The following is a 25,611-nucleotide window of genomic DNA, read 5'->3' as shown; positions in this document are numbered from 1 at the left end:
CCAGGCCATTCTTTTAAAAAGTGAGACATTAAAAACTACAAATAGGATCTTGAAGTATTTGAGCAAATGTAAGACCCATAGATCCACTGTGGGTGAGGAAGTATGGTCAAGTGCACTAGTGGACCCAGTTCTTTATCCTTCCCTACATCAATGCCCAAGGCTGTGTCACTTTGCAGTGTCATCCCACTGGAGGGGATGTGACTGGGTCCTTCATCATGTGACTTTTAAAAAATTTTTTTATTGGGGAATATTGGGAAACTGTGTTTTTCCAGGACCCATCAGCTCCAAGTCCAGTGGTTGTCTTCAATCTAGTTGTGGAGGGCGCAGCTCACTGGCCCATGTGGGAATCGAACCGGTGACCTTGGTGTTATGAGCACTGCGCTCTAACCACTGAGCCAACTGGCTGCCTGTGTGACTTACTTTTAACCAATGGGATGTTAGCAGAAGTGACAGAAGCAGAGGCTTGGAATGCACTTGAACAATGGGGCTTGTCTTTGGTACCATTGCCTTTGCCATGGGAACATGCCTGGGTAGCCAGCTAAGGAATGAGAGACACATGGAGTAGTGGTCCCAGCAGAAGCCAACCACCCAAAGTTGTAAGCCAGTCTTGTCAAGCTCAGCAGAGCTGCCTGGCAACCTCCAGTGAGTCTAGGCACGTAAACAATAAACACACGCCACTGAGGTGTTTGGTTGTTTACTACGTAGTGTTAGTGCAGCAGTAGATAACTAATACAGTAAGGGAAAGTTGGGCCATATTTCAGAGTCAGAATATTGGGCTTGTCAGCCTATGGATCTGACCTGGCATGGCGATTTTTAGATCAAGTTGTGAGACGATACCTTCAAATAATAGAAGGCATCAAAACTTGATCAATGTAGTATCCCCAGAGCTCCCTACTTGGGAGAGGTCCATCTGCTACAGACAAGGAGAAAAGCTTGGTTCAAAACAGGTTTCCAACAGTTTTGGAAACATGGAGGAAAAACAGAGGGTTGCTAGAGGGGCTGGGGGGTGGGGATAAGGGGAAGGTGAGAGGTTTTGGGAACGTACAGAGGGATAGTGGATGGGGGGAGGGGGGTTCACACAGTGTGAGGGATATAAATGATAAATGTCTAAGTTTTGCTTTGTCTTGTGCACCTGAAACTAATTAATAAAAAAAAAAATATATATATATATATATATATATATATATATATATATATATATATATATATAAAAAAAACAGGTTTCCAAATAGTTAAGAAATTCAGTGAAAATTAATTACCAAACACTTGTCATGTGCTATATAATAAATTGCCCCCTTACTTTGTAGCAAATACAGCTCTCATGTTTGAGATGGAATATTCACAATTGTAATTATCTTCTCAGTTAAATGATGTTACTTTTTTTGTTTGCATTGCCCCTTCTTTGTAAGTTTATTGTTGGCTTGACTTTCGAAATAGGGTCCTTTGTAAATAAAAAAGATTTTGTTTTTTTTGCAAAGTCAGAAGCTCTTTAGCAATATAGGAGGTCCACAGAAGAGAGTTTTATTCCTGGAGGAGAGCAAAATGATCCCATTGTGACAGAGGCATCCTGGTTCATTGTTCCAGTATTTGGCAGTAACTATTACAGCTGCCTCAAACAAACTTCTGTGTAGCTGAAGTGGGTGTTGCAGAATGCCCTCGGAGCCCTGGAGGTCTCCAAGAACACTTCATAAATATTTCTTGGTGAGGTGTCAGAAGCTGTGAAGAGCTTCCTTTTACAGCTCACTTGTTCCCACTCATGCATGTTAGACAGAAGACTAGAATGTGTCAAATATAATCTGTAGTCAATGGTTAAAGAGCATTAGCTTTGGAGGTAAGTACATCTGAGTTGGCACCCTGGCTCTTCCAATTACTAGCTGTGTGACCTAGGGAAAGTTACTTACCCACTCTGTGCCTTATTTCTCTCGTTGGTGAAGCAGAGAGAATCACAACTACCTCACAATATTGTTTATGAAGATTAATTGAGAAGCAGTTCCTGAGGGGTTGTGTGAGCTCAATAAAGAGATAAATCATTTTCATTTCCATTGCCACTATTCTAATCATCTCTTGTCTGATCCATTGTTGTCACTTCCATCATGTCACATGCCTGTTTGGGACCCCCTAAGTGACTCTCTAGTATTCATAGGATGAAAGTAAAATTCCTTGGCCTGGAAAGTGCAGTCATGCCTGGAATCTGTACTAGTTATCTATTGTGTAAAAAATTGCAGTAAGCTTAGCAGCTTAAAGCAACACACATTTATTAACTTACAACTTCTGTGGGTCAGGAGTCCAGGCAAAGCTTTGCTGGTTCCTCTACTTCAGGATCTCATAGGTTGCAATCAAGGTCCTGGCTAGAGCTGTGGTCTCAGCTGAGGCTTGACAAGGGGTGAATCTACTTCCAAGCTAATGTAGTTAGTGGTAGCGTTCAGATCCTTGTGTGCCACTGGACTGAGGTCCTTAGTTTCCTGCAAGATGCCAGCCAGAGGCTAGCCTCAATTCCTTGCCATGTGGCCCTTTCCACAGGGTAGGTCAGAACATGGCATCTTGCTGCATCAAAGTCAGCAAGGGAGTCAGTCTCCCAGCAAGATCAAAATTACAATCTTATATAACATAAACATGTACATCCTGTCACCTTTGGTATATTCTACCGGTTAGAAGTGAATCATGGGTCTTGCTCACGCTCAAGGGGAGAGCACACAAATGTGTATGTACACCAGGAAGCAGGGATTGTGGATGCCATCTTAGATTCTGTCCAGCACTCGATTGCCAGATCCTCTGTTTATTTCTGTCAGTCCCTTAATGCACACATGAAAAATGGAGATAGAATGCTTTTCTATCTCATGGGGTTGTTAGGAAGATCAAATGAGGTAAATTACTTTGCAAAGTGCTCTACACACGTCCAGCTCCTACCTACTTTAAGGTCTGTCTTAAGTCCCACCTTCTCCATGAAGGCTTGGCCAAATTGAGTTGCCTGCCTGAGTCTCTCTTTTCCTATAATAGAAACTGCTTGGCTCACTCATAGTTTATGCATCATTATATGCTGTTATTCACGATGCATATCTTATCCGTCTGATAAAAACAGTAAGCAACTTCAGGACAAGGGCCTTTTCTCTCAAAATAATAAAATAGCTAACTTTTTTGAACACATAGGATGTGTCGGTCACTCTAATAAGCATTTTCTTATTTGTTAATTGTTCTCATCCTTACAACAACCCTTGAGGTAAGTCCTATCATTACTCTCATTTTACAGATAGGGTAACTGCAGCTCAGAGAGGTGAAGTCATTTGCTGAAGGTCACGCAGCTAGTCAGAGGTATCTGACTCCAGCAATGGAGCTCTGACTTGCCTCATATGCTACCTCTTCTATATGGTCTAGAGAAGTACAGTGTACCAAGCAGTTGCTCACTTTAGTCTCTGATAAATGGAGACAGAGACTATACTGGAGAAGTCTGGAGGAGTCTACTTGCCTACTGATGCTCAAGGTGGGGGTCACGTGAGTCTTGCCATCTGATCTGCTTGTTAGTTTCTTTTGATGGTAAAAAAATCATCATGGCTGCCAAATGGCCATATTCTAGGCAACCTTCTTTGGGGAACATCATTTAAGATCGGAATCTCCGGTAAGTCATGGAGCCATGGAGCTTATTGCAAACTGGTGCTCATTTTTCATGGTTCTCATAGTCATGAGGGGCTGTATTCCCGCTAAGTCCACGCTGAGCTCTACTAGGCTCTCCCTTCAGAGCATTCATCCTCGAATCCTGATCAATGCACTCGTGTCACACTGCTGAGGCCATAAATTCCAGGGCCCCACAATGTGAATCATCTGTGAGAATTCACTTCCAGTTCTGGGAACAGGGCCCTTGGGAAAACTAGGCACTGGGCCAGAAAGAGAGAGTGACCAAGAGTGGCTTGGTCACTCTTAACCTAAGCCTTGACCTTCAGCAAAGTAGAGAACTAAACCACTCCGGAAATAGTAGATGTTCCACCAGATGTTCTTTGGATCATATCTTCTGTTCTATCTGTTCAAGCAGTGTCGTTCTGACTTCAATTTTATTTATTTTTTTGTCATTTCAGGATGAGGCTGGGGCCAAATGGTCTGCCTTTTATGAAGAACAGTCCAAGCTTGCCAAAAATTATCCACTAGAACAAATTCAGAACGTCACAGTCAAGCTCCAGTTGCAGATTCTTCAGCAGAGTGGGTCGCCAGTGCTCTCGGAAGACAAGAGCAAACGAGTATGTGAACATTCTAGCACTGATCCCAAGAGCTGGGATATTGGGGGAATAGTAAACATTAATATCACCCATGGCTGCTTCCTTTATATGCAGAGAATAATGCTGACAGTAAAAAAGGAGCTCTGTGCCTAGGTAGGGTGACCACATAATTTATCATCCAAACTAAAATCCCTTTGAGAGTGAAAGAAGACGCTGGTAATAATTATGTGAGGAGACAGAGTTAAACTGGGGTTATCTGGGCCTGGTAGTGTGTATGGACACCCTATAAAGAGGCCACTTTCCTGAGGTCCAGGCAGTCTGAAGAATACATGTAGTCTATGTCCCTAGCTCTCCACTGGGAGTGATTTTGCCTCCCAGGGACATTTGACCATGTCTGGAAACATTTTTGGTGGTCACAACTTGAGAGGGTGCTAGTATTGGCATCTAGTGGGTAGGGATGCTGCTAAACATTCTACAATGCACGAGACAGCCCCCAACAACAAAGAATGATCTGGTCCAAAATGTCTGTAGTGCCAAGCTTGAGAAGCCTTCTATTGTAGTCTATTCCACCCCCCTTCATTCTTGACTTTCCTCTGAAACCTCTTTAACAAGGGGCTAACAACCTCAGATCACACTGCTTTAGGCAGGGGGGCCCTCTTTCCAAGACATCAGTTCCAAATATGTGTCCCTCTAATTGATGGAAAGATACTCGTTCCTTCGAGTGGTAAGTGCTTTACCTCCACTGTGTTCTGCCTTCTAAAGCCAGATTGCCCTTTCCTATAATAGTCTTCAAATAAATGAAGGCAGCTAATTTTTTAACAAGTTGAGTCTTTTCCTCTCCAGGCTGAACATTCTTCACTCTGTCAATTTCCCCCTATACCATGGTTTTGAGTCCCCTAACTGGTTTTTGGTGCTGTCTTCATTCTGTCCATATCCTGGAACCTAGCACAGCACTCTGAATTGGTTCTGGTCTGCACAGAGGTGAGCGGGAATGTGACGTTTTGCACCCTGGGTTCTCCATTACTAAGCCAGTCTCAGACTATATTAGGTTTTGTTTTGTTTTGATTTTCGATAAATGCCATGGTTGGCTCATATCAACCCTTGTTATGAAGTGTCCAAATCTCTTTCCCAATGTTTCTCTCAAGTGATACCTTTTAAAAGTGTATTCTTAGGTAGCTAGTTTGTCCAAATTCAAGAAAGCCTATATTCACTCCTGTTAAAATAACAGCTCTCATCCCATCTCTCTAGCCTAGGAGCCAACAAACTGTTTTCTGTAAAGGGAAAGAAAGTGAATATTTTAGGTTTTGTGGGCTGTATTGTCTGTCACAATGAGCCAACTCTGCTGTTGCAGTGGGAAATCAGCCACAGCTAATACATAAACAAATGGGCGTGGCTGTGTTCCAATAAAACTTTACAAAAACAGGCTGCAGACAGGATTTGGTCTGCAGATCATAGTTTACAGACCCTTGATCTAACCTATTGAAATATTTTTTATCTAAAATATTTGGCTCTTTAACATCAAAGTCTTCTTTCTTAGTTGCTTGTCCTCTGGAACTCTGTGTTCTAATCTGCATCTGTAAAAGAAAAAATGCATGATAAGAACAAAGATGAAACCATATGGCACATATCTTCCTACAAGTAGATATTTATTATTCTGCATTCTTTGGATCTAATTATACAACTAGTTATTAATCCACTTTATCTTATCCATTCCATGCTCCCTAATCTTTTCCACGAAGACATCGTGTGAAACCTTGCCCACTGGTCTTTTTAGAGTCTAGAGAGTTGATCTAGCCTCAGTGGAAACTGGAAATTATTTTTTTAAAAAGATTCCAGGTAATTCTAGTGTGCAGGCAGAACTGAAAACCACTGAAATGCATATGAGAGCTTGAAGTGTTTGCGAGGAAGGGAGACCCAGGGATGCATGAATTCAATGGAGGAAGAAGGAGATTGAAAAAGCAGGTACAGAAAGAGACCACGAGGGCTTTTTTGCTGTGGTAAGGAATTTGGGTTGATTCCTTTGGACTATGGGATCTTCTTGAAGATTTAAGAATGGGATCTATTTCTTAGTTTAAGATAATGACTCTTAGAGCAGAGTGAAAGAATAATGGAAGAAGGAAATAGGAGAAGGAAAACAGGGTCTTTTATTCAGTGCTTCTTAAATCATCTGCAGGAGACAACCAGCCTTCCCGCCCTCCCTCTGTTTCTCTCTCTCTCCCTTTATTACCAATCCATCACAGATCAGTTAAATTCACTGATGGCATGCCTCGATGTCATAGAAATATCAAATGGTTTTAAAAGTTTATAAACATTTACCCCCTTAGTTCCTGTACGTATCACAGAACGGGAACAAGCCACGTGCTGACTTGCGCTGATCTGTGGACCATACTTTGAGTGGCACTGCTTTACTCTACTGCCTTTACTCTCCTTTACCCACAGGGTGAAGTTTAAACTTTTCGGCATGGCATAGAAGGTCCCTCATAATCTGGCCCCTGCTTTCCTCTCCATTCTCACGTCTTCCACTTCCCTCAACCCGCACTGCTACTGTACTTTCCTTCAGTGTCATCGCTCCCTGAAAATGCCGTGTCTTTCGCAGCCTCCTTCCACCTTTTAGACTCTTCCCTTTATTTCTGTTCTCTACTTGACCAATTTCTACTTCTCTTCCAAGACACAGCTATAATGTCCCCTCCTCTTTGAAGCCGTTCCTGAAGCTCCAGGTAATTAATTTATGCAGTCCTCCCCATACTGCCACATTACTTTTTGGTGACAGTTCTAGCACTTATCCCTCTGTTATGTAATTATTGATGTCATAGCTGCCTCACTGTCCCATGACTGTGGGGTCCTTGTGGAGCAGTGACTTGTTCACATAAGAATTGTCAGAGTGTAGGACATAGTAGAAGGTCAATAATTGTGCACTCAATGAATGCTGAGTGAAACAACAAATGCACTTCTCTGTGCATGCATAGCTGAGAAACATTTTGGGGATTTGGGGACAGCTGTTTGTTTCAGTCACTCCACATAGATTTATTACATGTTTATAAGACTCAGTGCTAGTTGATAGTGGGGATATTTAACTGAATTATTCCTGCCGTACATAAAGGAAGATACTTGGCAAAGAAGATGTGAACTGCTGTGTTTTGTGGCATTAAAAAAAAAATCACATAGCCAAAAGGACATCTTTCCATTAGCATTCTCTTTAGTATATTTTCCATTTTTAACATCGTTTATTATCTTTAATTTGCAGTTGAACTCAATTCTAAATGCAATGAGCACCATCTATAGTACTGGAAAAGTTTGCAAGCCAAATAAGCCACAGGAGTGCTTATTACTTGAACCAGGTAGGCTATTAATTTTAAGCAGTGATAATGAAATTTACTTTTTTATTCCAAGTTTTCAAAATGAGATTAACGTTAGATAATGACATCGTGCCTTTCAGATGGATAATCCAAAGATGATAAGATTCCAAATAAGTGTGTTTCGGCACATAGATGAACTTTTAACTTTTAACAAAACTTCATTTTAAAGTCTGTGACATGCACATAATTTAAGTTAGTAGTTAATTAAATGATGTCATTTTATCTGAAAAAATATTTTGGAACTATAATGAGGATGAGGACATTAATGACTCATGAGATTTCATTTCATAACTTTATGACCTTGATGTCTTCCAGCCTTCCTTTTAATTCGTGTAATTTTTTTACAAATACAAGTTTTACAAATGCATGTTTATTTCCCCTTGATTGCTTTGCAATAACAGGTTTGGACAACATAATGGGAACGAGCAAAGATTACAATGAAAGACTCTGGGCTTGGGAAGGCTGGAGGGCTGAGGTCGGCAAGCAGCTGAGGCCATTATACGAAGAGTATGTGGTCCTGAAAAATGAGATGGCAAGAGGATACCGTAAGTTTGCTGGTCTGTGGAGGTCCTGAAGCTCCGTTTGGGGCCATGGGGCTGTTGCTCATGAATTACCAAGGCTGCCCTTTGATATAATGTGTATCCCTAAGTTAATGATCATCTGCTGAACAATTCACGTCGCCTGTCTCAAAGAAGAAACTACTAGGGAATAAGGAAAGATGAGTCAACATTCTACAGTTTAAAGAGCTCCGGAGTAAGACTCAACTATAGGGCCTCAAACAAATCAGTTGTCTGGGACGTCCGCAAGGGTTCCTGAGGTCGTCTGGGGGTTGAGTAGGGATTCTATTTTTCAGAAACGATGAGAGACAGAGACATCATCTCTCACCTAAATTTCCATCTAGCTACAGTTCATTCTCAAAGGTCACTTGTGTGTTTACCTCAGGGTGGTGCCACAGAAAGAAAAAAAATCAGATCGATTTATGCTGGAAATCCACTATTTTCATCAGTTGTAATCATAACTCGAATTACGTGGTCATAACAATCTTAACATGGGGAGGAATTTCCATATCTGTTCACTTATTCTCCTGCCTGAGTAATGAGCCGAAGCCATGGCATTATGAGTAATTTTAGGCTTTGGTGATTCACACCTCCTGGGCTTGAGTGAGGAAGTTTTTTTTTTTTCATCTGTTGTTTCTACATGTCTTTCCCCGCCCCTGGAACTCACATTCTCAAGCCATAGGCAAACTGGAGACAGCAGCTCATCATTATATCCTTCTGTCCAAATATTTATTTCTGTCCTCATTTTCCTGATCATCCATTGCCACTGTGCATGTAAAAATAGAAATTGTTAAAATACGTTTGCAAACTGTATTAGCTAATACCCTAACACAAGCTCGTGTTTCCTGATGATGAGATACTACATGAAACGCACATAGATGTACTGTGTATACATTTGGTTTGCAAAGAAAATACAGGCTCCCGGTGGCAATGTCTAACATGAGTTGGGTTGGATTTGAAAATAGAAGGCCCTGGACAAAATAAGAATTTAAAAAACTCAGATCCCATTACATGTTTCAAAGCTGAAAATGCAAACTGACTTATGGCGAGAGTAGAGACCCAGCTTAGGAGACTAGGAGTATACAGCTGTGTGCCTTAGCAGCTGTACGATGTGGACAAATGATTGAACCACCTAAGAGCAGGCCATTAATCTGCACAGCGGGGATTAGAATAATGGCAACCTCAGAGAGTGTTTGCACTTATTAGATGAAACAATGCATTTCAATTTCTGGCACAGAGTGAGTGCTTAATAGACATTAGCGAGTGTTATTATTCATTTACATCCCTTTGAGTTGATATTTATGAAGGCAATAAAAATGTGACAGATCTCTGGATTTTTTTTAAAACCTGCCCGGCAAAGCTAATCTATGTATACTGTGCTTTATCTCTTTCTTTCCCTTATGTTCTTCTCTTTCTCTTTTTTGAAAACAGATTATGAGGACTATGGGGATTATTGGAGAAGAGATTATGAAACAGAGGAGTCACCTGGCCCTGGGTATAGCCGTGACCAGTTGATGAAAGATGTGGAACGTATCTTTACAGAGGTAACTAAGGAACTGTGCACAATGACAGATGTAGGGCAGGGCACGGGAAGAAGGAACAGGAACCAAAGGCATTCTGGCTTGTTCTGAACACACCGGGCAGCCGTTCCCAGGCCTCAGAGTTATGGAATATTAGGGCTTGAAAAGCTTTTAAAGAATAACAGGGCAGCTCCTACAGATGTTCAGAAATGTTGTGCTTTCCTCGCCTTTTCAGCCACTAACCAGCAACTACCAACAGCAGGATTATAAGAAGGAAAGATTATAGGAAGGACCGGTCTTTAGGTTGTAAGAAGGGATGGTGTTGGCGGGCTACCTGGAGCCAGCACTGTCTTCCTTTGTTAGCAGTCAGAGCCTTTGCCTCCTTCCTCCAGACAATCAATACTATCGTTTTCTTCTCTTTGACTAAGGAAGCCTTCACGGAGAAGGGAGAGTCCAGTGAGTAGAAGTATCCCATGGACACTTCTTAGTGTCTCCCTCTTCCCTCATTTTCACCCCATCTCCCTGCCTTACCCCTGTGCCTTCCAACTTCTTAGGGGAAGCTACTCTGTCATAGCCATTGTTGGGCAGAGCTATTAAAAATGGAAGTAGAACAAACAACACTCCCGCCAAAGAAATGGGCAAACAATTTGAGTAAGGACATCATTAAAGAAATGGCAAATAAGTGAGTAAAGCGTTATGAGGAAAATGCAAATTAAAAACATGGTTAAAACAACCTCATATCACCAGAATGGCTGTGGTTTGAAAAGACTGACAATACCAAGTGTTGGTGAGGATGTGGAGATCCTGGAGCTCTCATACACTGCTGACTGAAATGTCAAATGACACAGCCACTTTGACAAGTAGTTTGACAGTTTCTTAAAAGTTAAACACACACTTACCATATGGCTAAGGTGTTCCACTCTTAGGTGTCTATATGAGATAAATGAATACAAAGACTTATACCTGAATGTTCACAGAAGCATTATTCATAATAGCCCCAAATTGGAAACAACCCAGTTGTCCCCAAACTGGTGAATTTTATCCATGAGATATTAAATGAGTCAAACTCTCATGTATTCATACAATGAAATGCTACTCAGTAATAAAAAGGGATGAACTACTAACACATGCAATAACATGGATGAACCTAAAAAACATGCTAAGTGAGAGAAGCCAGATACAAAACGTCACGTGTTGTATGATTTTATTTATATGAAATGTCCAGAATAGGCAAAACTATAGAGCTAGAAATCAGTTCAGTGATTACGTGGGGTTGGGGGTGGGAGTGGGATTGACTGCAAATGAGCACCAGGAAACTTTTTGGGGTGAGGAAATGTTCTAAAACTGGATGGTGGTGATGGTTGCTCAAGAGTTTAAATTTACTAAAACTCCTGAAACTATACACTTAAAGATGGGTGAATTTTATGGTATATAAATGATACTTCAATTTAAAAGCAAAGGAAGTAAGTAGCATCTTAAAAATGAAGATTTTTTTTTTTTGCATGTGCTTTCATTTTGGGATCTGTATTCCTCTAGGTGTGTCTATTGCTTTATGCAGTGGAGCTAGTCATCATCAGTGTCTGGGAAGAAGGAATGTTTTCAAGCTCTCCAGAACATTTGAGAGAAGAAATTAGAACTTAGGGAAATTCTACTTGTCTAAAGAAACTCCTCTTTTTAGTGTTGAGGATTGGAAATTGGAGCAAGCTTCTCTTGGTCTTAAACTTTCTTCCTGGGCTTTTCAGATTAAACCATTATATGAACATCTTCATGCGTATGTGAGGGCAAAGTTGATGGATACCTACCCTTTCCATATCAGTCCAACTGGATGCCTCCCTGCCCATTTGCTTGGTAAGAAACTCCAGGAATTCTTTGTGTGCTTTGCTCTGTGTTATTTCCACCAGTAAAGTATTTTGGAGTGAGGCCCAACATAAAACTTTTGAAAAAAAAATCTGTGAATGGAATTAGTAACATTATAGAAATCATATTTTGAAAGCACTGTCTTCATTAGAAAAGCCATTTTAAATCATTGGCTATTGCATTACTTTATTTTATACGTAAACTGTTATTCTGTTGGCCACAATCCAAAGGATAAAAGGGTTATTTAAGATAACGAGAGAAGGAACTCCAAGTTCAAATGAAAGTGGAAATGGGGGGAAAGAAATCTTACTATTCAAGTTGGTTGGCTAAGCTCTTGAGGTGGAGTTTAGGATTTTAGTATCATATTGTCAGAGGAAAGAAGCTTGGTAGGCTGGAGGTGGTCAGTCACGAGAGAGAATTAAGGAATAGCCTTTCTAGAATTAAGGAATAGCCTGAGTGAAAGCTTCATAAGTTCATTTTAAACTGTATGAATTATTTTTGCTGAAAAGTACTTGGTTTGGAATCATATGAGTAAAGAATGATGTCTTCATCATGGAGGAAGATGACTAACTTAGGAGGAAAATCAGTCTTCCAAGAACTTCGGATCCTGCCACGGAGCCTTTGTAGACCATGCAAAACCTGGGGTCCTTTATTGAACCTCCTAATTCCTATCCAGAGAATGGCTATCCTCCACTTCCCTCTCCATCACCACAGAAGCTGAGGCCAAACAAAATACACATGTTTGAAAAATTCACATCATACATACATAACGTTCCAGCTACAGTCAAACTAAGTTGCTGGTAGCTGATTCTTCTCCACAGCCAAGCCTCTCTCAGTAGGAGAGAATTTGGACAAAGGACCTGTGGAGACTTTTTATTCTAAAGCAATATGTATATAAATACTCTTTACAACCTCTTTAGGCATCCTTTAGTAATTCAGTTTCTGCTTAAACTTGTCTGGTGTGATGTGGCTCTTTCTTCCTTCCAAGGTAGACCAGTCTATTGCTACTAACTATAACAAAGTTCTACCTGTGTGGAACTGAATCAACACCCCTCTAATGCCTTCCATTCATTATGCCTAATTCCATGCTATGAGGTTACCCAGGGTATGTCCATTTTTCTACAAGATGGCCTTCCAGATATTTGTAAATAACCATTGTAGAAGACATAACATAGTACTTGGCACAAGATTATGTACTTAATGCATTTTAGTGAGTATTATTGATATCATCATGTATATACTGTTTTCTCATCTTAAATGTCCTATACAGATTTTTAACCATTCTTTAAAATCTGACTTTTCTAAGTGTTCTCCTTTGGACAAGCTATACTTTGTTGATGTCCCTCTTCAAATATCATGCTCAGAACTAAACAGTGATTCCAAATGAGATTTGACCAACATGGAGTAAAAATGGTACCATGGCTTCCTTTGTTCTAGAACAATAATTCTATTTATTTATACTAAGGTCACATTTGGGTTTTGGAAGCCATGCCATAGTGTTGGTTGGGTCCCTTTTGGTCTTTTACACGTGGACTGTGTTTCAGCCTGATGTTGCGTATCAAATATTTCTATAGTGGATAGATTTTTCTTTAAAATTTAAGCATAGAACTTAAAACATAAGTTCATTGGTGTATTCTTTATGTAGTTATAATGCCCCATTCCTTTGGTGTCAGGATTCTGTTCCTGCTATTAGATTGACTTTTTTAGATCCATCTTTTCAGGGTCTCTGGCTTTGAAATTCAATTTAACATGTATTTGAGATGTTTGAAAAATCACCCAGTTAAGTGTTTTACTATAGTACAGTAATAAAACTGGAACTTAGTCACTAGTTAGTAGAGATTCCTGAATGATGATCCTATATGTCTCTTTTGAATCCAACATTAGGGATTACTAATAGTTTAATTTGTAGTATTTTGTCCCTTGGATGGTGGATTATATGAATATGTTTCTAATCTATAGTAGCTGTGATGTTCCATATATTTAATAAATTGTGCCTTTCCACTGTAATTTTAAATAGGAGGAACTGAGATGATTCCCTAATAAGTTTTGCCAAACCACAGAATCCTCTGCCGTTTTAACCTTTTAGAAGACGTAAAAAAAGAAGGGACTGTTGAAAATTTAAAATAAGAGAAGAGAGAAAGAGGTAGTGAAAAGGAAACACAGAAACCTGATTAAATCTAGAATACTATATAGCCTGTTTCCCAGTCTCACCTCATGCAGTATGTAAATATCAAGTCTATACTTCTGTTGTCCATGTCATGTATTAACAAAGTCTTTTCTTAACTAGGTGATATGTGGGGTAGATTTTGGACAAATCTGTACCCTTTGACAGTCCCCTTTGGACAGAAGCCAAACATAGATGTTACTGATGAAATGTTGAAGCAGGTAGGAAGAAGAGGCCTTGAAAATGAAATCTAAATCCTCATTTCTTTTTACGGCATCCTTCTCTTTCTATCTTTCACACATGAAACCATGTAAATATGAGTAAAACCATTTCAAGCTAATTTAAACTTATTTCTTATGTAGCTTTCTTTTCACGGAAAAGTGGTTTACGATGTCAATAACATCAAGTACCTTGAATAACAGGTAAGGTATTGCTATTACTGAGCGATATTAAAAATGGAGACGACCCACTTTTCCATTAAGAAGTAAGATGTGAAATTCTCAACTAGTTGGCATCACACTTTCCAACATTAGTCATTGCTAAATAATCAGTTAGTAATCTCTATAATAGTGAGAAAAAGGATATCATTAGAAGATTTTTGCATTTTTAAAAATATTATTTTAAAAAATATTATGAGACTCTTTAAAATAAGTTCTAAACCACCTTTCTGTTACCATCTTGGTATAGTTATTTAAATTCTTTGTGTTCCCTTCCATTGATGAAATCAACTATATGCTTATATATAATTACGTAGTTTTATAAAAGTTACAAAGTTATAATTATATATATATATTTTTTTATTCAGTAATGGTCTACATTTCTGGGTTGAATTCATAGTCATACTTCCATTGGCTATATAAAATTTCTTCAGATAGGTGCACCATAATTTACACTTTAGGCATTGCTGGACTTTTGCTTGTTAACAGTTTTAAATCTGAAAACAGCAATGCAATGAACATCTTCACATATGTAACATACTCCTGGGAAGGGCCCACAGCTGAATAAAAACATGAAGCTACAAGGGCCTCCAGACTCCTGCCACTGTTCTAGCCCTGTTTCGGAGTTGAGGAGCAGCAGAGGCCCATCTTTATGTCGCCCCTTAGCCTATCTGTAGTGCTTTTGCACCCACCAACACTTCTAATGTTATCTTTACAGAAAACCTATGAGACTATTGGGACAGGTATTGTGATAGTTCTATGTTGTAAGTGAGAAAACAAGCTCGGATAAGTGGCTTGCCCAAAGTCACAAAGAGTTAATGGTAACTAAGGATTGAACTCGAGACTCCTAATATTTCCAGTCTGGTTTTCTATTCATTTATTCCTCATTTAACAGATGTTAACTGTCTACACTGTTTTGTACTAGTATACATTCATTCTGCTTAAGAATGCCATACTCATTAATATCAATATTGCCCAACATTAAGCCTTTATAGGCCAAAAAAAAAAGTTATAGTGTCATATCCTGTTTCATATCTCCAGGGCTGACATAGGAGAAAAACCGGACTTGACTGGTCTTTGAGATCAGAGGAAGTTTTTCAGTGTCATTAAAAGTGATTCATGAAGTATCTGTCAATTATACAAACTTAGTTTGTCTGACGTGGGCCTTATCTCCAAAGAAGTCTTCGTCAGCTCCAGGGACACTGGCTCCCAGAAGAGTTTGCTGGAAGACAGATACCAACGGCTTCCCCTTTCTAGTTCTAGAACATTCTGAAATTTCGATTCCCATGCAGACTGTGAAGCCAAGCCCCAACTACCCATTGGCTACTGGGCCACATGTGGGCTTTTTGGTTCCCAAACCCCATGACTTCATGTCCCCCTCGTATTGTTTGTGTCTTCCACTGAGCCTAATACCATGGCTTTGCCCCTTGAAGAGCTCAACTAATGATTGTTGGCTTGAGTTAAGCACTTTTTAGCAAAGAGGTCATTGTTGCTTATGAAATATAAAGAATAAAAACAAAAACATCACACATCATGTCACCCAGCCTGTTAATATTTTCATGCATTTCCTCATTAAGATTATACTATATAAGTGGTTTATATATTCTATTTTTCACTTACTAATTTATTTAGATTTTCCATTCCACAAAGTTGTCATTAATTTAACCATTCCAGTGGTTGTTTCCACTTTTTCCATATTAAAAATCATTTTACATGTTGTACATCTTAAATTTACACAATGTTATATGTCAAATATATTTTAATTTAAAACAATAATAAACAAAAAATCATTTTAAATGTAATTCTTTGACCTAATTTATGAGAATTTCCTAGGTTAGTTCTCTAGAGACAGGGTTACTGAGACAAAAAGTGTAAGTATTTTGAAAACTATCCATACATGTCATCAAATTGCCCAAATAGCCAGAAAGGTTATGCCTCTGTACATATCCAACAGAAAGAATGCTGCTATTTTAATGCTAGAATTAAATGCTGTTCTTTTTTTCCCCAGGGCTGGGATGCAGACAGGATATTCAAGGAGGCTGAGAAGTTCTTTGTGTCTGTTGGACTTCCTAATATGACCGAAGGATTCTGGAATAATTCCATGCTAACTGAGCCAGGTGACGGCCGGAAAGTGGTCTGCCACCCCACAGCCTGGGACCTGGGGAAGGGTGACTTCAGGTAACAAGGCTGATACATTCACAGCTAATACTAAAATGGGAAACAAAGGAGGCAGGGATGAGGATGAATTTGGATTCCTTCTCTGCTTCTCTGAGCACAAAAGAGAGGAATGAATTCTCCTTGAACAAAGGCTAGGAGCCCATGAGAGCACATCTGGGCTTTCCCAGGAAAAGGGGATTGTCAGCAAGCTCTAACCTGAACCTTTAGACAATTTGCCTCATTTGAAATAATATGCACACATTATAGTTGCATGGTCATGGGTATGGTGGTGGCCCCATTAGGAAAGTTTGGTGCTAAGATCTATGGAAGATGGATGTGTGAATCAGGCACTGATCCTCCCCTCCATGTTTCCCTCTATAAATGAGACAGGACAGGTGAATAAATAAGCTGGCGTAAAAGAGAGAATGTTGTACGTGTCATAAGAGAAACACAGAGAACACTCTAGGGGGAACTGGAACAGAACCAACCACACCTGGAATAGTGGGTGGGAGCAGACAGGCCTTTCCAGGTGGCATTTGAATTGGACTTGAAAGACAAGAAGGGTTTGGACAGACAGAGCTGGGAGGAGGACGCCGGGTTGGGAGAATAGCAGGATCAAATGCAGAGAGGCGGGACCTGGCATTGTGTCCTGGAGTCAGCAAGTTAGACTAGAATAAAGGGCATGTGTAGAAGGGTCTGTGTCATATAGCAGAATGATCACAGGCTTCGGAATCCCAGGTGTCACTTAATGACTAGGCAACCGTGGGCAAGGTATTTAATCTTCTTGGGTTTCAGTTTCCTCATCTATAAAGTGGAATAGAAATCCCCAGTCTGCAGGTTTGTGAGTATCTTAGTGGGGTTCCCTAGCTTGAGATGGGGATTCTTGTACAAGTGCTGTGCTGAGGGAGAGCTCTCAGACAAAGGGGAATGAGGGGCGCAGGATGGGGCAGGGGAAAGGGTTAAGTGAGGATGTGATCTCTGCTGGAGACTTGCGGCAGCCTGATCTCACGTGGCTGTCTGTGGCTGTCTGGAATGTGATTTGTACCACAGAGCTGGTCACACTGTGAGACAAGAGGACTGGCCTTTGTGCCCCCATGTGAGTCCGTCATTGGCTGTGGACTGCCCCAGGGTGTGGGGGGACATAATCTGATTGAGGCAGTGAAGAAGGAAGCAGCCATTGGCCTTCAATGGCTGTGCTCAGGCAACTGGGAGATGGATGGATCTGCCTGGTAAAGCAGGTGTGGGCAGGGCCCCAGCAGCATCCACTAGGGTACAGGTTGGTAATCCTTTCCTGTAAATGGTCAGATAGTGAATACTTCAGCCTTGCTGGTCTCTGTTACAACTACTTAGCTCTTCTCTTGTGGCATGAAAGCAGCCTTAGATAATACAGAAACAAATGGGCGGGGCTGCGTGCCAATAAAACTTTGTCAAAACAGGTGCTCAGCCGCAGGGCAGTTTACTGACTCCAGTACTAGAGTGAGGCTTAAAAGTGAGTGTCTGTACGTTTCCTAGCACAGGATCTTACATACAGGAGACATTACGTATGTAGTCGCTATTCTTTCAAAAGAGAATGGAGAATAATCAAGTTAGAAAAGCCGGTCATGCTGGGATGTATAAAGGATGTTGAGTTTATTCTTAAGCAATGGGGAGTCCTTAAAGGGAATTTATCAGGGAGATGACATGGTCAGAGTGGTAGGAAGATTAATTTGGAAATTTACTGAAATATGGCCCTTATATTTACCTGAGTGAAGTTACTTTAGCCAAGTTGAAAAGGACCACCACCTAACTGCCAAACACACTCCTTATTTTGTTGGGCCACAGCAGCATTAGATAACACTTACGAGCTGTCTTTGAAATGCTGTTTTTCACTGGCTTCTGCATTGTGACCCTCTTCTGGACTTCTTTCATTTCTCTTTCTGTCTGCTCTGAACCATCTTCCTCCCCCCACTCTGTATGTATTGGGACCTCCTAGGGCTTTGTCTTTGGCCCTCGTTTCTCACCATTCTACACCTGATGCATAGCCCACCACGTCCACTCCCTGACTTACATGCTAATGATTCCCAAATGTCCATTTCTAACCCTTTCTACTACCTCTCTATCCTTGCTATACCAAACTGCTTCCGGTGTCCTAAATGCCACACTCTTCTCAACTGAACACCTCCAGGAATGTCAACCTTTTGTCCCTTCCTGCCATCCACCTGGTAAACTTCTGCATGTAGATCAAGGTCCAGATTGCTCATTGCATCCTCAGTTATGCCCTTCTTAGTGCGTCTAGGGGACTGTGCCTGCATTCACTGGTTGTTATGTCCAAAGCCTGTCTACAGATCACATACAGAGTACTCGTCCCAGAGTTTTTGTAGTTGTAGACTCTGCTTATCTTTCTTCCTCTTAGTCTGTGGGCAGGGGAGCAGGATTCAGCCCTGCCCATCACTTTATATTGGGCACCTTCTATAGTTTCTAGGACATAAAAGATAGGTCCTCAGAATCATTGGCGAATGAATTTTGGGAAGATGATCCATGCTGCCAATATCTCATACAACTCTACTCTGATAAATCAATGAAATTCATTTTAATCTTGCCCATGTGTGTGCAGGATCAAGATGTGCACGAAGGTGACAATGGAGGACTTCCTGACAGCGCATCATGAGATGGGACACATCCAGTATGACATGGCCTATGCCTCACAACCCTACCTGCTAAGAAATGGAGCTAATGAAGGGTTCCATGAAGCTGTTGGGGAAGTCATGTCACTTTCTGTAGCTACACCTAAACATTTGAAAACCATGGGTCTACTGTCACCTGATTTTCGTGAAGACAATGGTATGGACATTTTTTCGTTGCTTGTTTTTGAGATTCTTTAGCCTGATGTGGGCAAAGGTATTTATGATCATGCATAGCATATATTTAATTTTTGCCACATAAAGTATAAGGTATTTATGAGTAACTGGGAACTGCTACTAGTAAAAATTTTTTAAAGTATTTATCATAACATACCAGTTTGTGGTTTTGTATCTTTGAAAAGGGCATAAGAGAGAGAACTGAATGAATGGTCTTAGAACTCCAAGAAACATCTAACAGAAGATTTAAAAAACGATGTTCAAACAGGCCCACAGAACTGAAATGGCTTATCCAAGGTCACTTAGCTAATTACTCAGAGATCTGACTAGATCCTTCTGGTTCTAGGTAAAAACTTCCCACAGTGTTAGAGCTGGAACAGATTCTAAGAACCATTTCACAGAGGAAGGAAACTGAAGACAAGAGAAGGAAAGTAACTTGCCCAAAGTAAAAAAGCAACATGGCAGAACCAGAACCAGAGCCCTAATCTAAAGCTTTTCCCATCATATTACACAAAGTGAAGGGTAACTTGAGATTTAGGAACGCTTAAAGAACGGGTAGTGGAATATCAAGATTGGAAGGGACTGAAATGTTCCGTTCATCCCGTGGAAGCATGAATTTGCCCCTGTGTCATCCCCTCAGATCCATGCTGTTCTTTGGATGAGGCAGCCTGTTTCTCTTGGGATGGCTTGGACTTGATAGAACAGGACAAATGTTCACAAGATCCAGATTCTTTAGTGAGGATGCGGTGGCTTTTGATTCTCCCTCATAAAAGAGGGACACTTAGAGCCAAGTATGTTCTTTTCTTTCATGTATTTCTGTCCTCTCATTTTAGTTATTTGGGATATAAACATCAGCTCCGCTGGCTGGAAGGTTTGGTCAGTGAGGTCAAGGTCAAGAGCTTCATTCTTGTGTGGGCAATTCACTTTGCCTTGATTTCTGGCCCAGACCTTGGTGATCTCATGAGGGCCTGGGAGTAGGTCAGTGTAAAGCCATCATCCTGTCTGAAAAGGCTTACTGTAAGCAGACCCAGTGGGAAATAAATGAGTAGCAGCATCCTCCCATGAAGGGAGCAACAAAGGGAAGGGGCTTTACAATAACCACACCTTTTTCTACTTTTCAAGTGTCATTCGGAAGTCAATTGACAGACAATTATGTGTTTTATCATTTTTTTAAAAATATTCCCTGACAGCAGGCAAAGATGGTTGAATCACTAAGCCAGTAGTGAACATGATTAAACCTCTGGTTTGAAACACTCCTCTTCTTTCCTTGGCTCTGCCCCTGATCGGTGAATGATGTTAAACAGAGAAGGCCCTTCATTCCTCCTCTCCCTCCCTGCTTCCCTCTCGCTTCCTTTCTTCTCCCAAATCCGTTTATTGAGCACAAACTGTGCAAGGCATATTTCTAGATACTAGAGATAGATTGGTGTGCCAAGCAGATAATGTCCCCCTGCTTACATTTCAGTGAGCTTCATTTGTACACTGGAGTGAAGCCTACTGCCTTTTTACACCACTAATAAAGGACAAATGAAATAGCATAATTTGTTAAATCACTTTAAACTCAGGTAAGGAAGATGGCAGTACATTTAAAGTACATTGTACTTCTGATTATCCAGTAGATGGTTTCCTCCGGGAAGGCTCTTTTTCATTTGTTTTTTTTTCTTCCCTTTCTGTTTTGCTGGCTTTTGGCCACATCTGTTTATTATTTGTTTATTTAACAGTGACACAGAGGGTATCATACAGCATACATTGGGATAGGTGTACAGTCTTGAATGAAACATTACCAGTCTCTGCCTTCATGGAATTTACAAGAATAAATAGTATGACTGGGAAAGTAGATGAAATAGCCCTAATTAGCTCTGATAAGAGGTACTTAAGGAAGGCAATTGAAACTAATGAAAAAAGTGAGGATACTTTGGATTTATCTTACCTGTTCTAGCCAAAGCTTCACTTTACTGTAAATCTCTTAACTGAGAAACTATATGTACATATTATGATGCCCACTATCAATATTTCTCATGTAATCATCCTTATAGTGAGTATATCTTGGGGAATATTTTGAGATTAGGAAATTACCCAACACAAAACATCCACTGTCATCCTCATCTTAATATTTATCCTTTTCCATTTTACTTTCAGAAACAGAAATAAACTTCCTACTCAAACAAGCACTGAATATTGTTGGAACGCTACCATTTACTTACATGTTAGAAAAGTGGAGGTGGATGGTCTTTAAGGGTGAAATTCCCAAAGAGGAGTGGATGAAAAAGTGGTGGGAGATGAAGTAAGTCAATGAATAAGCAATCAGCAAAATGTTTTCCCATGACTTTGCTGTTCACTTAAAAGCATTTGACTGGTAACTGGCTTGATAACACACCTTTTGGGGTTGTTTTCCTTTCCCTGTTTCACTTTCCTCACTCCTTTGCCAATGTTTCCCGGGATCATTTCCCAGGACCTTGTCTCAGGGTCTGCTTCTGGGAGAACCCAATCTAAGGAAACTAGGATTGGGCTTCTCAGTGAACTCTTCAGTCAGAATAACTGGGATTTCAATAGCTAAATTTTGAAATCAGGTGATGTGGGGCTAAATATCGGGGGTGCCAAAAAAAGTGTATATACATGACTTGTATTCATCTTTTGTTATCGATATATATTGAGTATTACAGTTTTAATAGAGTTTTTTCCTTTCTTAAAATGTGTATACATTTTTTTGGCAGCCTCTGTATGTGAAAATGAGAGAGAAGTACATTAGGGTGGGAAATGCCATCAAAACACACACACACACACACACACACACACACACACACACACAGCTGCTTCCATTTAATTTTTTTAGTCTTTATTTGGGTGCCCTCTTCTCAGATAACATTTTTTGGCTCTGCCCCACCCCACCCAAACAGGGTCAGGTGACACAACTTCTCACTCTGTCTTCTTAAGTGTTCAGTCACCTATTACACTGTGATATTATTTAGGACATGGTCAATTTACTCCATTTTTGTTCGTTCTTTTATTCATTCTTTTAAAACAAAAAATATTGACTCCACCTTCTACGCAAAGCACTGGGATCCAATGCTGGTCTTTCAGATGTTCTCCTTGATTTCAAAGAGCTTTAGTCTGCAGAGGAATGTGGAAAATGAAACCACTACAACATGCGATGTTGTGATGGGACGGAATGGGGATCCATGGGGACCCAAAGGGTGACCCAAAGCCCAATCTGGTGGGTCAGATGAGGAGAGGCATCCAAGTTGAGCTCTGAGAAAGGTGTGGGAGTTAAGCAGGTGTGTGTAGAGGGGAACAGAGAAAATTCCAAGCTAGAGAGAGCCTGGCATGTTTGGGCAACAGGGAGTGATCCCTTTCAATGGTTTCAGCACTATGTTTTTGGTCACCATGTCCCAAGCGCCTTGCACAGTGCCTGGCACGTGCGGGTATGAACTAAATGGGTTTTAGATGAAAGATTCTGAAAGAAGACAGGATGGCAGGATGGAAGGAAAGAGGGATGGAAAGAGGGAGAGAGGGAGGCAGAAAGGGAGGGAGGGAGGAAATGTTTTCCCCACCATCTATGAGACTCCTGTCAAATTTTTTTGTTTTTCTTGTTTTTCTTTTTTGTCATGAAGATTTACCTATGCAACATTGAGCCCCATATCCCTAAGTTTAAATCAGTGCCACTTTTCCGGCAAGATTCTCGTTGTTAACATAAATCCCACTTGGGAGGAAGGAGGCAGCAACATCTATAATCACTGTTTCTAGAATTTGCGTATTACTGAAATTGTGTCTATAACGATCCCACAATCAGACAAATGTATTATATTTAAACAATGCCAAATACATGGTTTTCCTACCTTTTTTCTAAATGAATTACTTTTTGATCGCTTTTAGTTTATTTTTAAAGGTACCCTAATGGAAGCAGACCCTTAAGGTGGTTCATTAATGCACTAATTACTCTGTTCATTCAACAAATACACATGAAGTCTTTCCTTAGCATCAGACACCATGTTTACATTGCAACTGTAGAGGTGGCTGAGATACGGCACCCTGCCCTCTAGGAGCTCGCGTCTCTGGAAGAAGAAGGCGCTGTATGTAAACAATTACAAAACAGAGAGAGAAATGACAAAGGAGGCCCGGCTAGAGAAAACTAAGGGAGCTGGAGGGCTTCGCTGTGCTGGCAGGAGGGTGCCTTGAGCTAACCTTGAAGAATAAGGAAGATTTCAACTTGACCAAATTCTGTCTGCCAGGGGCACATCAGCTATGGTGCCAGACAGAAATTATTAGGACTTTTACTGTATGTTTTTGGCCAAGAAATACACTTTATCAAATCAGTGTTTTGAAGACACAGCTATTTTCCAATGGTATAGTCTGGCTGAATTAAAAAAGGAAGAGGTAACCACATAATGGGTTGTACTCTGTCATTTTTGGCACTGTTTCTATTACGTCTGACAACCTATTCCAGTATAAATACCATCTGTTGATGAAACTGCACCCAACTGTGCCTTCTCATGGTAAGTGATCCACAGCTAATGTTTCTTCTTTTTTTTCCCCAAAGGCGAAAGATCGTCGGGGTGGTGGAACCTGTACCCCATGATGAAACGTACTGTGACCCAGCGTCTCTGTTCCATGTTGCTAATGATTACTCATTCATCCGGTAAATGACACTCTTCTTCTCACGGTTCAACTTGTAGGCTTTGTGGACAGCTGTGCTAATGGCAAAGAAACAGTGATCTACGAAGTGATGACTGTAATTTCCCTTTTTGTCTCCACCCACCTCCCCCTTAAAACCTCAAAATAGACCTCAAAAATTGTATATCAATTTCCATTAAATTTACCTCTCCATGATTTATTGGGTTAAATTAACATCAAGGAATTTATAGTATCCTTGGGAGAAACAAACAAGTATTTCTGTTTGTCTTCTTGTTACTGGCAGAGTTCAGAGTGATTGGAAGGGAGAGTGTTTTTAACGTGAAGTCCCAAACCCTATGCTCTTCACTGATTAGGCCCAGATCTTGAATTTGCTAAGCCTCAGTTTCTTTTTTGTAAAGAGGAAATAATATTAACCTGCCATAAGGATTGATTGACATCATGTATATGGAAGGGCTATAAATCTGTAAAACACAACACAGATGTGAGCTAACATTTAACAAAATAGCACTGCATTTTTATCAGCTGATACAGAAATGCAAAAAGGTTATGATGAGTCTGTAGGTTTCATGTTCGGGTCTTTCTGGACAAAGAGGTTTGACTAGTATCTTTTTGGTTACTAGGACCTCAGAATTTAAATAAATGCTCCAATCTATGACTGTACCACAGTAACTAAACGTGGGCCTGCTTTTTTGTTTCTTCGTGTCTTTTACAGTTATTACACAAGGACCATTTTTGAATTCCAGTTTCATGAAGCCCTGTGTCGAATAGCTCAACACGATGGTCCCCTGCACAAATGTGATATCTCAAATTCCACTGACGCAGGGAAGAAGCTGCAGTAAGAAATGTTACAAAATGTTGACCCTCTCCTACTATCCAAAATTACTCATTTCCATGCCTGGGTTTAAATTTGATTTCTTTGTTCTAAAAAGAAAAGTGTCCTCAAAATGTCCTCATCTACCAATTAAATGTTTCTTTTCTGGTCACAGAGGAAGCTAGATCATGTGATGGCTGCAAAGGCTACCTGCTTTCTCCCTGTCATAACTACAGCGTTCCCTTTGTAGTACCTGGAAGGAAGGAGAGCTTGAAGGATGTATACATCTGTTAACACACCTTAGTTTCGCATCTGCTAGGAGCAAACTTAGACAAGCCAAAGAGGAGAAACCATAGATCATACATATGAATATATGTACATCCGGAATCCCTCAAAAGACCCTGAACCCACCCTCCCCTTTTCTCATGTAGCCAGATGTTGAGCGTTGGAAAATCACAAGCCTGGACCAAAACACTGGAAGATATTGTGGACTCAAGGAATATGGATGTAGGCCCACTGCTCAGATACTTCGAGCCCTTGTATACCTGGCTGCAGGAGCAGAACAGGAAGTCTTATGTGGGATGGAACACTGATTGGAGTCCATGTGAGTTCATCGAGTTGACACATTTCAAATGGCTCCCTTTCTTCTTCCCCTGGTCTTCTCTGGCCCAGGTCTCACGGGGCTCTGACACAGCAGGGTATGTTCTCCCTCTTCTCACTGTGCTGTGATGGCAACTGCCATTTTACTGGGGAGGAAACGCATTATTTCCTGAGTACCTACTATGTACCAGTGAGAAATCTCTCTCTCTCTCTCTCTCTCTCTCTCTCTCTCTCTCTCTCTCTCTCTCTTTCTGTCTCTCTCTCTCTCTCTCTCTGCAATCCCCATATTTAAAACAAAAGAATATATATAACAGTCCCCAACTCGCTGTCCTCGAATCCTGCTCCTCAAAGACAAACCCTTCAACAACCTTCATGCTATTATCTCTTCTTTCTGGCAGTTACTTTCATATTTCTAAACAATTTGTGTATATTGTTATTTCTTTATTGGTCAGTTTTAGATATGCACTTCTGCCTACTCTTC

General features: G+C 40.5%; 1 protein-coding gene across 2 annotated transcripts in view; it reads left to right on the top strand.

The window, feature by feature from the left end:
* The window catches only part of ACE2 (angiotensin converting enzyme 2), a 38,778-nt gene that overhangs the window by 3,508 nt on the left and 9,659 nt on the right, over window positions 1-25,611 (top strand). For both annotated transcript variants that reach the window (XM_019746337.2, XM_074323404.1), the window contains 12 exons: window positions 4,068-4,226; window positions 7,450-7,543; window positions 7,963-8,106; window positions 9,550-9,662; window positions 11,381-11,486; window positions 13,783-13,880; window positions 16,105-16,274; window positions 18,847-19,073; window positions 21,227-21,371; window positions 23,625-23,723; window positions 24,432-24,554; window positions 24,962-25,134. In XM_019746337.2, coding sequence (XP_019601896.2) covers window positions 4,068-4,226; window positions 7,450-7,543; window positions 7,963-8,106; window positions 9,550-9,662; window positions 11,381-11,486; window positions 13,783-13,880; window positions 16,105-16,274; window positions 18,847-19,073; window positions 21,227-21,371; window positions 23,625-23,723; window positions 24,432-24,554; window positions 24,962-25,134 — 1,651 coding nt within the window. The remainder of the gene's footprint in view (window positions 1-4,067; window positions 4,227-7,449; window positions 7,544-7,962; window positions 8,107-9,549; window positions 9,663-11,380; window positions 11,487-13,782; window positions 13,881-16,104; window positions 16,275-18,846; window positions 19,074-21,226; window positions 21,372-23,624; window positions 23,724-24,431; window positions 24,555-24,961; window positions 25,135-25,611) is intronic.

This window comes from Rhinolophus sinicus, chromosome X (genome assembly GCF_036562045.2).
Source record: "Rhinolophus sinicus isolate RSC01 chromosome X, ASM3656204v1, whole genome shotgun sequence".
NCBI classification, from domain to species: domain Eukaryota; kingdom Metazoa; phylum Chordata; class Mammalia; order Chiroptera; family Rhinolophidae; genus Rhinolophus; species Rhinolophus sinicus.
The sequence above is the reverse complement of the archived record's forward strand: the minus strand, read 5'-3'. Positions and strand labels throughout refer to the sequence as shown.